Here is an 11,657-nt window from a genome sequence, read left to right as displayed (position 1 = left end):
CAGGGTTATCATCTTCAACTAAAACCAAACCCAAACATTTTTATTACGTTAAATAAAATAAACATTAACTAAATAAAATAACAATAGTTGCCAAGGCAGCCTTTCTCATTTTCTCAAAATATTGGTTTAAAATATTTTAACATTTAAAATAACTAAAGTTAAAAAAAGTAAAAACTGCGACATATACAAATGACAAAACACACTAAAATTACTATCACTTTTACTAAAACAGAAAATATAAATATCTAATTTAAAATATTAACAAAAACTAGAATAGTATCTCACAATAACACTTGTTGGTTCTCACTCTGGTTCTCGTGAAAGCACCTGGAGATTTGGTTTTGTACTCACACTGCACATAGGGTGACTCATTAAATATAACTATAAAAATACTTATTAATAGTGATAATAATATTATTGCATATTTATTTTGTATTTTAATAAAATATATAAAATAACAAACAAAATAATCAGTGTGATAACACTATTATATTAAAAAATAAACTGAGTATAAAATAAAAATACAGTTATTTTATAGTACACTTAAAAATACAAAGCTAATATTAACTTTTTTATATGAATTTGTCACTTTCAAACCTAAAATCAGCAAGCTTTTATTGTGGCGGGTTGCCGGCTGCCGAATAAAGCATGCTGCGACCCAATGTGCCTACTTATACTACGCTCTTAAAGTATGTAATCTTTTGGTGAAGAAAAAGTACACACTTTTGAATTTTTAGTAGTAGAAGCTTTGCTGGCCTGTCAATCATCTGATCACAGTTCACATCCTCCACATTTCATTTCATTTAACTTCCTAACGTTACCATATTGGAGAGAAACGAAGTAGCACGTTGACCTGCCAGCCGTGGGTCTTTATGCAAAGAACTCTGGTCATATGTTTTTGCATAATGATGCATTTAAAAGTCAATGGCTGAATGGATGTTTATAAAAGTTTACATTGTTGTTGTAGGTTAAATATAAGTCTTATTTCTGAGCAGAATTAATCTCATTCTTGCCTTAAGGGGATTTCACAAGGAAAATTTTAAGTTCTGCCAAGAAGGACATGTTAGACCCATCTTGCAGAGGTTTGCTCCAACCCTCATAAAAACTCACCTGCCTGTAGCTTTCTAGTAACCCTTAGAAGCATGATTAGTTTGTTCAGGTGTGTTTGATTAGGGTTGGAGCAGAACTCTGCAGGACAGCGGCTCTCCAGGACCGACACTGGCCACCCGTGTTAGACAGAAGGACAATCTTATTTCTAAGGATGAGTTTTTCGCTCTAAATTGTCATGTTATGCTTATGTTATTGTTATGTTTATAGATTTATTCTAGAGAAACTGGACCTGTCCAGTAAAGTAACACCAGCAAGATATAAGATGTATTTGTACTCTTGTACAGTCCCATGTCTAAGGTGTCTCAACTATATAAAATTGACATTTTAAATTTATTTTCTCCTAGAATACATCATGTCAATATTATCATGTCATTTTAGCCTTAACTTAACATTTTAGCCTTAACTTGCATTGACAGCTTTACAAACTTAAAGGAACAGTTCACCCAAAAATGAAAATTCTGTCATCATTAGAAAGCAACTCATACAGGTTTGGAAAGACATGAGGGTGAGTAAATGATGACAGAATTTTCATTTTTGGGTGAACTATCCCTTTAAGAACTTTAATGCTATTAAGATTTTTAATGTTATTTATGCCTTTTTTAGCCTAGGAATGCAAACATCCAGGGTCAGGTGAGGGCCTGAACAATGCAAGCCAACTGTTGAAACCTGGTTTGCTCTGATGGATGAGATGTTGGGTCAGAGGCCTGTTCTCATTGCTTCACTGCCTGATGACGAACCACGGCCAGGTTGTAGTTCTGTTGAGCATACCCAGGAAGCAGCACAGGAGGATAGGGCAGGGATAGAGCAGTCAGCACGGCCAAGAAAGAGAAAAAAACATTCAGATCCTCTTCTTGAGCTACTGAAGGAAGACATGGCATGCCAGAAGGAGTGGGAAGAAAGGAGAGATGCAGAAGACAGGGCAAGGAGTGATAGGCTCTTTAATTTACTCAAAAAACCAATTGATAAAATGTATTAATAGAAATATTTACAATATTTACTTACAAATGTTACAAATATTTAAAAGGTAATTCTATTGTCAACATATGACTAAATGTATAAATGAATAAATTCTAAATGGCTAAACACATTCATTAATGAATAAATATCTTTGGTTACACATTTACAAAAAATAAAAGATAAAAAAGTGCTAAAGATGCCATGTGTTGTGTGAGTTCTCATGCTGACTTCCTAGTAAGCCTTAGAACAAACAGAAGAAAAAAACGGTATACTGGGTTAAGGATTTCAAAATTCCATGAAAAGTTAATCAGTTGGAATGCTGTATAAACTTACTATCAGTGTTGGGGATAACGCATTACAAGTAACGTAAGTTACGTAATCAGATTACTTTTTTTAAGTAACTAGTAAAGTAACACATTACTTTTTTAATTTACAAGAGAATATCTGAGTTACTTTTTCAAATAAGTAACGCGAGTTACTTTTTTTTCCAATTTATTGACTGACAGCTCTCCTGTCCCCATGTTGAGAGAAATCAGAAGATGTTACTGTAGATCTAAAATAAATATGAATATGCATTAATTCATCTCACTCACACAAAAAAAAAACACAGATTCAGTATTGCTCAAAATGAATACAAATAATGCAACTCAGAATATGACGCAAACCTGCAATAATTAAATGTTAAACAACACAAATATCCTTTATGTATTTAATCCCATTCTATTAACCAATGTTTTTGCTTCTGATATTCGATGATCCAGTTCAACCGTATTAATAAGCACAAATTACTCTAGACAAACATTTGTGTGTCTTTTTTTACTGCTGAAGTGTTTTGAAATGTCTGCTTCTGCATTCTACTGTACGGACGTACATTTACTTTCCCTTCAGTCTGAGGCTTATTCATTTCACTTTTGGTGTGAAAAGGCTTTTATATTTGCCAAAAATAGAACTTTTTTATTTTAAAAACAAACAAGCAAGCCTTGTCCAGATTTTAAAGTAACGCAAAAGTAACGTAACGCATTACTTTCCATACAAAGTAACTAAGTAATGTAATTAGTTACTTTTTTATGGAGTAACGCAATATTGTAATGCTTACTTTTAAAAGTAACTTTCCACAACACTGCTTACTATATTAATGTTAAGTATACGCGTGACGTAGACATGTGGGGGCGTGTTAGAACGAGCCGTTTTAGGTAGACCCCTTTAAGTATAGGTAAGTATCTAGTTCATTTCAAAATCAGTATTTGTAGCCAATTATATTGTATTTAGTGTGTTCAACTTACTTTTTTAATTAGGATGATGGTCATGGTCCTGGTTGACATCCTGTAAGGCAGACACTTGCTGCACCAGATACTGCCTCCCTTAGATTGCATACCTTCACATCATCTTCCTCTTCCTCTTGGCTGTCGTCTGGTGGTATAATATCACCAACACCAAGGCAGATGTCGTGCAGTATAGTGCATGACGCTATCACCGGTATTCACACAAATATGAAAACGGCATTCTGTCACCCTACATTGTCAATTCTTTTATCTGACATTGAAGCTGTGTGTTAAGTAAAAGTCAAATATAAAGAAAAATAATGCAACCTTTGGTGCAAACGTTGGATGCACTTCAAGTGCTTGAAGGAAGATGGCTCTAAATTGCGTCTTCATCATTCAATGAGTGGCCTGTGGAAAAATGTGCATTGAAGTGCTGAGTAGATGGTGAGGCTGGATTCTTAAAAGGTGTCATAATAATGTGCAAGGGTACCCACCATCACCGAGGAGGAAAAAGCCCTGAGCTGGATACTTTGCCTGGCTGTAAATGGGGCTGTTCTTAAGCACCCGTGATTCATGGACACTCCCGGGGTACCCTACAAAAATGCCCCTCGATGGTCGCATATCCCTTGAAGCAGGATGGAGGCAAACAGCTTTCTGTTTTTATAACACTGTCCATCAGGGCCAGCTGGTGGTTTTATTCTCACAGGGCATCCATCAATGGCTCCAACAGCTTTACCAAATGCCTGGTGATTGGTGAGAGAAGCAAAGCCTGCACCAACCTGGAGCAGGTGTTGTTCTGACTTTGGTAGGGCCACAACCTTTGGCAAAATTGCCATGACTTCATCAGCCACTCTGTGTATAATTGGCTGTGGCATCCCAAAAGCCTGTGACACAACCCTGTAAGATGCACCACAGGCCAACCAATACAAAAACATCAATGTGTGGAGTGTTGTACCACAGAGCACGCAACCTTCGAAATGAGACACACCTTATGGCATACTCATTTTCAAGGTACTATGGTTTGGGACATACTAATTCTACTGTCAACAATGTCGGTACGTAAATGAGCGGTATGAACATATTTACACATCGCATTTTTTTTTATTTTGGTCGCGCATGCACAGCTCCACCACTTATGTGCACCCCTAATTATAATAATTTAGCAGTTTCAAATATACAATTTGCAGATGATAATGAGATTGCGCGACTATATTTACGAATAATAACGCAATAATTCGCCTAGATAACACACGACACAATATAATCGGAAACCATTTGTTTTGACTTTCTGAGTTTTGAATGTAATAAAATGTATTTTCTCAGGTGATGTTTAGTTTTTGAAGTCAATTTCTAAACCACAACTAGCTATCGAGGGGGCAAAAGTGTTTGTGTAATTGTACCATAAAATGTATTGGTGCCAAGGCCTTCACGGTTTATATTGACTTACTACATGTTTACCTTTATAGTCACCTTAATAGAGCAAATTGACTGTGAAAACAGTCAGACAGATGAAGACTCTCCCAAGCTTTAGATGGCCGGAAGAAGACAGAATAAACCGGAAGACAGAATCGCACGATCGCATCCAAAATGGCGACTCCCATGCATAGACTGATCGCTCGGAGACAAGCGTGAGTTATTTTACACATTATACGAGTTTGGAGTTGAGTAATAAATTACATTTGTAACGTATTCGTTGTGTTAATTATTTCTGTAGTCGTCTATTTGAGTTTGTGTTGTTTTAATATCAAGTTTCAAGTCGTTTTGTTATACTCTCAAGGGTCTGTTGTGTTGATCTTCTTGCATCGTTATTCCCACAGGGAGGCTAATAAACAACATGTTCGCTGTCAGAAATGCCTGGAGTACGGACACTGGTCTTATGAGTGCACTGGGAAACGAAAGTATCTTTATAGACCTTCCAGGACAGCCGAGTTAAAAAAGAGACTCAAAGACAAGGAGAACAATCCTTCGGATGATTTGGGGTTAGAAACGCGACAAAACACAAAACGTTCACACACTTGAGTAGTAATATTGAACGTATGAGTTGCTGATTTATAAGTCAAGGCCCTTCGATAATAACTCGCGTATATATTACGAATATTTCTAGTTCGGAAATCTCGTGTAGTTCTAATAGGGCCTTTTTTGTCGCGTTTCAATGACGTTCTTTGACGCACAGCGACATCTACAGGCGAAAGCGCAGAATGCAGAACACTGCATGCATTGCTATAGAATGGAAAACCACAATCAATACAGACAACTTTATTAATTCCGTTTGGTTTTGAATAATTCCTACAAAGCCCTGCATTTTGAATTTCTTATATGCTGGTAAAAAAGGCCTAATGTTACCTAATTTGACAATGCTGAGTTCTAAAATATCAATAAATGCTTTCCATCACTTTTTTTTTTTTTTTTCCCGCAAAATAAGAATGAGGATTTCAAATTATATATATATGAAGTTTGGGATCAGTAAGATTTTTAATGTATATTGTATTGAGTGTGACATGCTCGAGCAAAACATGCACTATTTTTGGAATTGGCACCCCAAAATTAGGATGAAATTAGTATTGGATTTGATTCAGCAAATATGATGCAGAGCGGTGTTATTAGTCACATTTAAACTCTACTTTCTTGACACTTTTTAGAGCTGGAATAATACCACGCAGTGAGAAAAAAACAAAGAAAAAAAGGTGAGTCATTGTCTTTTTGGGAACGCCAGTGTTATCTATATAAACATGTTATGATTAATGCATGATTGATGCACTTTTACAAAGTGAAATTTCGCAACGTTATATCTATAAAGTTACTTTGAGGGAACCAATAAACTAATGTTTTTCTTGCATGCTAGGTCTGGTATGAATTTAATTTAATTGCACTTGTAGGGGTTTTAAAAATGTTTTGCACAACTATAAAGTTAATAGCATATTAGTTATTTCTGTCCAAAACAATAAACGATTTAGATTCATTGATCTTTATATTTATTATGATGATTTTTTTGTTGTTGGATGATTTCAAAGTTTGAACACTGTTTCAGAAGTATAATAACGAATGTAGTACATTTGAATTAAAGAAACGTTTAGCAGTGTAATATTAATTTGAACTAATGTTAGAGTTGGGTTTTGTAGCTGATTGTTTTTGTCATTATTATCTATTGTTACAATTGATTAATTATATAATAATTATTCAATCAATATGTTTATTAATAATTAACAACACCTTTCCATTGCACCTCTGACCTGCAAAACTGTTATGTATCAGAGATATATTTCCACATATGAAAGTGGCGCAGATCAGAAGTGAAAAAAAAAGTCAGATTTCAATTGTTTGTTGTTCACATTGCCAACTTAACAACTGATCTGTGCCACATGAGGAACAAACACAGATTTGGGCCACTGTGGTATAAAGTAGCATTATTGCATCTGCTGTTTTCTTTTAGGTCCTCCTCCAGTTCCAGCAGCGGCAGTAGTGATTCGTCCAGCTCTTCCAGCGACTCTTCCTCGGACAGCAGCGGTTCCTCGAGCTCCTCATCCTCGTCTGAAGACAGTAGCAGTGACAGCGATGACGGCTCCAGCCCTTCCTCCTCCTCCTCGTCTTCCTCCAGTTCTGACTCTGATTCCGATTCCTCAAGCAGTTCTGATCAGGGACCTCCAAAGAAGAGAAAGAAGAAATGAGGGTCCATTTCATCTGATTCGAATACAGAACTTGTCATATACATTGAGAGTACTGACTGTCACTTTGGTATTGAATATGTGAGAGTAGGGTGGGAAGTCATGTATGTAAAGAAATTGAGATATATATTTATGTATATTCTCATATTTAGTAGAATGTGAAAATCAAACACATCCACTGTTACATTTGCTTATTTACAACTTTGTTTTCTCTCCGTGGCAGAGTGTAGTGGTGTCTCAAACAGTTAAAATACTGCAATAATTTATTCATTCATAACAACATCAGTTGATTTATTTCACATCTTTTTGACCATATATATATATATATTTTTTTAAAGAATGACCATGAAGTAGGTTGAGGCGTATTAACATGGTCTTCATTTTAAGATGGTCTTATAAAATAAATTGATTTCTTACAGAAAGAAATGCACCTATTGTGCTTATTTACAACTTTGTTTTCTCTCCGTGGCAGAGTGTAGTGGTGTCTCAAACAGTTAAAATACTGCAATAATTTATTCATTCATAACAACATCAGTTGATTTATTTCACATCTTTTTGACCATATATATATATATTTTTAAAGAATGACCATGAAGTAGGTTGAGGCGTATTAACATGGTCTTCATTTTAAGATGGTCTTATAAAATAAATAGATTTCTTACAGAAAGAAATGCACCTATTGTGGGACATGATGTAAATGCGAAATTAGCAATATCAAATAATCTGTTGAAAATGTAGCACGTCTCATAAGAAAATCACAAAGAATGTTTCATTTGCAGCCGTATGTTTTTACACATTCCTTAATAAAAAAACAACGGATGATCAGAATATCCTGAGCTCATATCACTGCAGACTTAATAGTTAGACATTGCTTGATGAAAATACATTTACAACCATTTAGTCTGCTACACAAATATAATGGCAAAATAATGATTTTTATTAAAACTAGGGCTCTCAAATCAGTTAATCGCATCCAAAATAAAAGTTTTTGTTTACATGATATATGTGTGTGTACTGTGTATTTTTATATGCATGTGTAAATACATGTATATATTTAAGAAATGCATGTAATATATATTTATATAATATAAATCATATATATACATATATGCATATACACGTAAATATTTCTAATCAAAAACGTATTTTGGATGCGATTAATCGATTTGACAGCACTAATTAAAACATTAAGAATATACATCATGTTTATACCATAGTCCAGCGATTTAGTTATTGCGTCAAAATGAACGTACAGGGAATTAATATTTGAAAAATCACAAAATAGCAATCGATTATTATTTGAACGGATAAAAAAAAATCCGATTTATTAAACTATATAAAAACGTTCAATTGTTGAGTAGCTATGAGTTTAAAAGTAACGGTTTTTAGACACGTAATAGAAACTGAAATCATGAAAAAAAACAAATTCTGAGGTGTCTGAGAACGGCCGCAAATGCTGTCTAGGTAGTCTGCAGTCTGGATTTGAGACGCAGCCCTTCTGTAGGACGCTCTCGTCACGTGACCAGGTTAGTTTACGACATCAGCCAGATGCGCGATGATCTCCTCAAAGTGATCGTGATCTGCTGGAAAAATCGGTCCGACACAACCATGACGAGCAGACGACCCTCGGCGGTATGGCTCACTTAAACAAGCTGTGTCTTTTAGAGCATTTTCGTGTTTCTTGTTGGTGGCTGACACATTTATTGGGACGCGACAGCAGATCAGTGGAAGCGGACTGAGACAAAGGGAAAGGCTTTCATAGCTAGAATGCTTCGGGCCTAAAAGAAGCCAAGAGGTAAGCGGGCCATAAATCGGGCGATTACATAATTGAAAAGATCCACGCTCACGCACATACAGTAACATTTGATGCTTTATTCATGAGATCAATTGTAACAAGTTGTTAACGAAGCAGAGCTAGCGTTGTTCCTCTTTCTACATGCGAGCTGTCCAATCCTGAACCCTCGCTCACATGCCATCGACTCGACAAAGCATGCTTAGAAACAACCTTTTATTCTTTTTAAATCAGTTTTCGGTCAGAAATCATCGTGTGGTCAGTTCGTGATTGCAAACGTGTTATTAGACGATTCCTGTATATCTAGCGCTCTCGGATGCAGCGTTGCTCTTTGATGCCATTTTTGGCATGTTTATTACTAGAAATGGGCTTCTACGTCATTTAAGCTAATTCAACTTCGTTTACATTCAGTTTTTACCTTCTACACAGTCGCTAAATGCTAATGGAGTGGTCACGTAAACACACCTCATTGACTAGTTCAGTAGCTCTACTGGTTGATTATTATTATTAATAAGTAGTAATATATTCTGTGAACTTTTGACCCCCGCACTGTATCTTGTTACTTTTTTTGACTGTGACGTTAGTGCTTCAACGACGTCACGGCGTTACAATGTTTCACCTTCAGCGGAAGTCGCTGGGCGTCACCAACTCTGACAAAATGTAAACACGGTCCCGACGGCAGTAGCTTGACGAATAGAGTTTAAAGATAACCTCAATTCGGTTCAGACTAGGTGCTGTTGTGAATGCTTCGCATTTGGTTGTATTTAATCGTTTTATTTGGGATTAACTGAGTTAAAGAGCAAAATAAAATGAGTTGTTTAGGTGTGGTATATTTGAGAGTAATTCAGCAGTGTTTGTTGGCTTGATAGTTGTTAGTGTGCTTTTTATTCTGTCCATATGATATACCATCTTTAGTGTACTTTTTAGGGCAAATCTATTGCATCATTATCCATGTTTGGAGGCCATTTTAAAGTCAGTAGCTAGAGCAGGAACAAGGCTGCGTTTGGAGTTGCATACTACTGTAGCAGTCTTCCTATTACTCACTGTGGTCTAGAGTAGATGTGCTCTGTGTAGTATGCAAATTTTCTTTATGCAACGAATACTCTGATTACCTGCTGTATTTGTGGTGCGTTCCAGTTTTCCCTGCTGCCCTGCAAAGTGGACCTCGTAGGGTGTTAGCTTTAGTGATTAGGGAGTGTGTATTCTCAGTCCAAAGGGTAACGCAAGAGTGCATCAGCGTCTTGCTTTTCTGGACGAGCACCACTTCAGTGCTATACAAATATACACTAAGGGAGGTTTACTAGTGTTCACGAGTGTCTGAATGATAAGGGAGGGATTATACATTGTATGTAGGATGAACGCAAGCCGATTTAAAGAATCTCAAGTTATACATGACAAGACTTTCCGTTAGCACGTAACCCAGAGGATTTTTAGATGATTCAACATCAGAGGCTTTTTACAAGGCATCACTAATTTGAGCTAACTAGTTAAACCAACTCCAAAAGGTACGGGGGGGGGTAAATGACTGTATAGCCTGCTAAGAATCTCTCCCCCCAAAAAAGGTGGTTTATGGTACTTTACGATCAGCGAAAGTTCTTGATATACACTTCAGTGCTATACAAAATTGAGAAAGCATGCAAAAAAAAATTGGGTGCAAATAAATTTTCATGTTGATAGTGGCTACTAGGCCGTTGAATGAGAGTATGAAATGCATGGTGAGTTATAAATAAGACCTATTGTTTTTGAGTGTGAAGTAAAGATCAGAATGCACTGCGCTGGCTACTGTATCCCACAATGCAATGGTTCAATCTCACCTTCCATACAGTCCAACAGTAGGGTTCCGCAAGTAAAAATCCGGTTTATTCTTTTTTTCCATACTGGAACTGATTTTTAACATGAACTTAGAAAGCTTTAAATACAGACCTACTGTGAGCTATGAAGTTGTTAATCAGTGGTATATGCTTTTTGTCTAGGCTATTTGTCTGATTAATTTCAAATAATCATGTTTAACAGTAGAATTCCTGGTGGGAAACTACCCGTGATTCTGTTTCAGTGCTGGAAACTGTTGTGCTGCTTCATATTTTTTGGAACCTGTGATACTTTTTTCCAGGATTCTTTGATGAATAAAAAGTTAAAAAGAACAGCATTTACTTAAAATATAAATCTTTTCTAACAATGTAAGTGTTTACTATCCCTTTTTTTAATCAATTTAACACATCCTTGCTGAATAAAAATATGAATTTCAATAAAAAAGAAAAAAAAATGACCGAGCCCAAACTTTTGAATGGTAGTGTAGATTGTTACAAAAGATTTATTAAAAATATATAAATATTTATAAATATGTAAAAGATTTTATTCATCAAAGAATCCTGAAAAAAGTATCACGTTCCAAAAAAAAAATATGTAGCTGCACAGCTGTTTCCAGCTTTGAAATCAGCTATATTAGAATGATTTCTGAAGGATTGTGTGACACTGAAGACTGGAGTAATGATGCTGAAAATACAGCTTTGATCACAGAAATAAATAATAGTTTAAAGTATATTAAAATAAAAAACATTTTAGAAGATATATTTTAGAAAATGTATTTTAAATTGCAATAATTTTACACAATCGTACTGTTTCTTTTCTGTATTTTTGATCAAATAAATGTAGCCTTAATGAGCAGAAGAAACTTCTGTAAAAAACTTTTAAAAATCTTACTGATCCCAAACTTTTGAACAGCAGTGTGTGTGTGTGTGTGTTTTGCAATAAACAATTTAAAACTTGTTTCTATAATCAACATCTATAAAATAAGAGTTATACATCATCTGTTGTTCTTAATTTGATTGCCATTCGCAATGCTTCATGGGATTAGTTCTTTCCCTCACTAAAGCC

The 11,657-nt window shown here is 35.5% G+C and overlaps 1 protein-coding gene across 1 annotated transcript; it reads left to right on the top strand.

Annotated features, from left to right (window-relative positions):
- The first annotated feature begins 4,840 nt into the window (after nt 1-4,840).
- zcchc10 (zinc finger, CCHC domain containing 10) lies at nt 4,841-7,297 on the top strand. Its single transcript, XM_016492175.1, has 4 exons — nt 4,841-4,957; nt 5,147-5,308; nt 5,969-6,013; nt 6,760-7,297. Exons 1-4 carry the CDS (start codon nt 4,917-4,919, stop codon nt 6,992-6,994), a joined length of 483 nt encoding a protein of 160 aa, XP_016347661.1. The 5' UTR covers nt 4,841-4,916; the 3' UTR covers nt 6,995-7,297.
- Nucleotides 7,298-11,657: the final 4,360 nt, after the last annotated feature.

Source organism: Sinocyclocheilus anshuiensis, unplaced genomic scaffold, assembly GCF_001515605.1.
Source record: "Sinocyclocheilus anshuiensis isolate Anshui unplaced genomic scaffold, SAMN03320099.WGS_v1.1 scaffold658, whole genome shotgun sequence".
In the NCBI taxonomy this organism is placed as follows: Eukaryota; Metazoa; Chordata; class Actinopteri; order Cypriniformes; family Cyprinidae; genus Sinocyclocheilus; species Sinocyclocheilus anshuiensis.
Note: the sequence above shows the minus strand (reverse complement) of the source record. Positions and strands in the feature narration are given on the sequence as shown.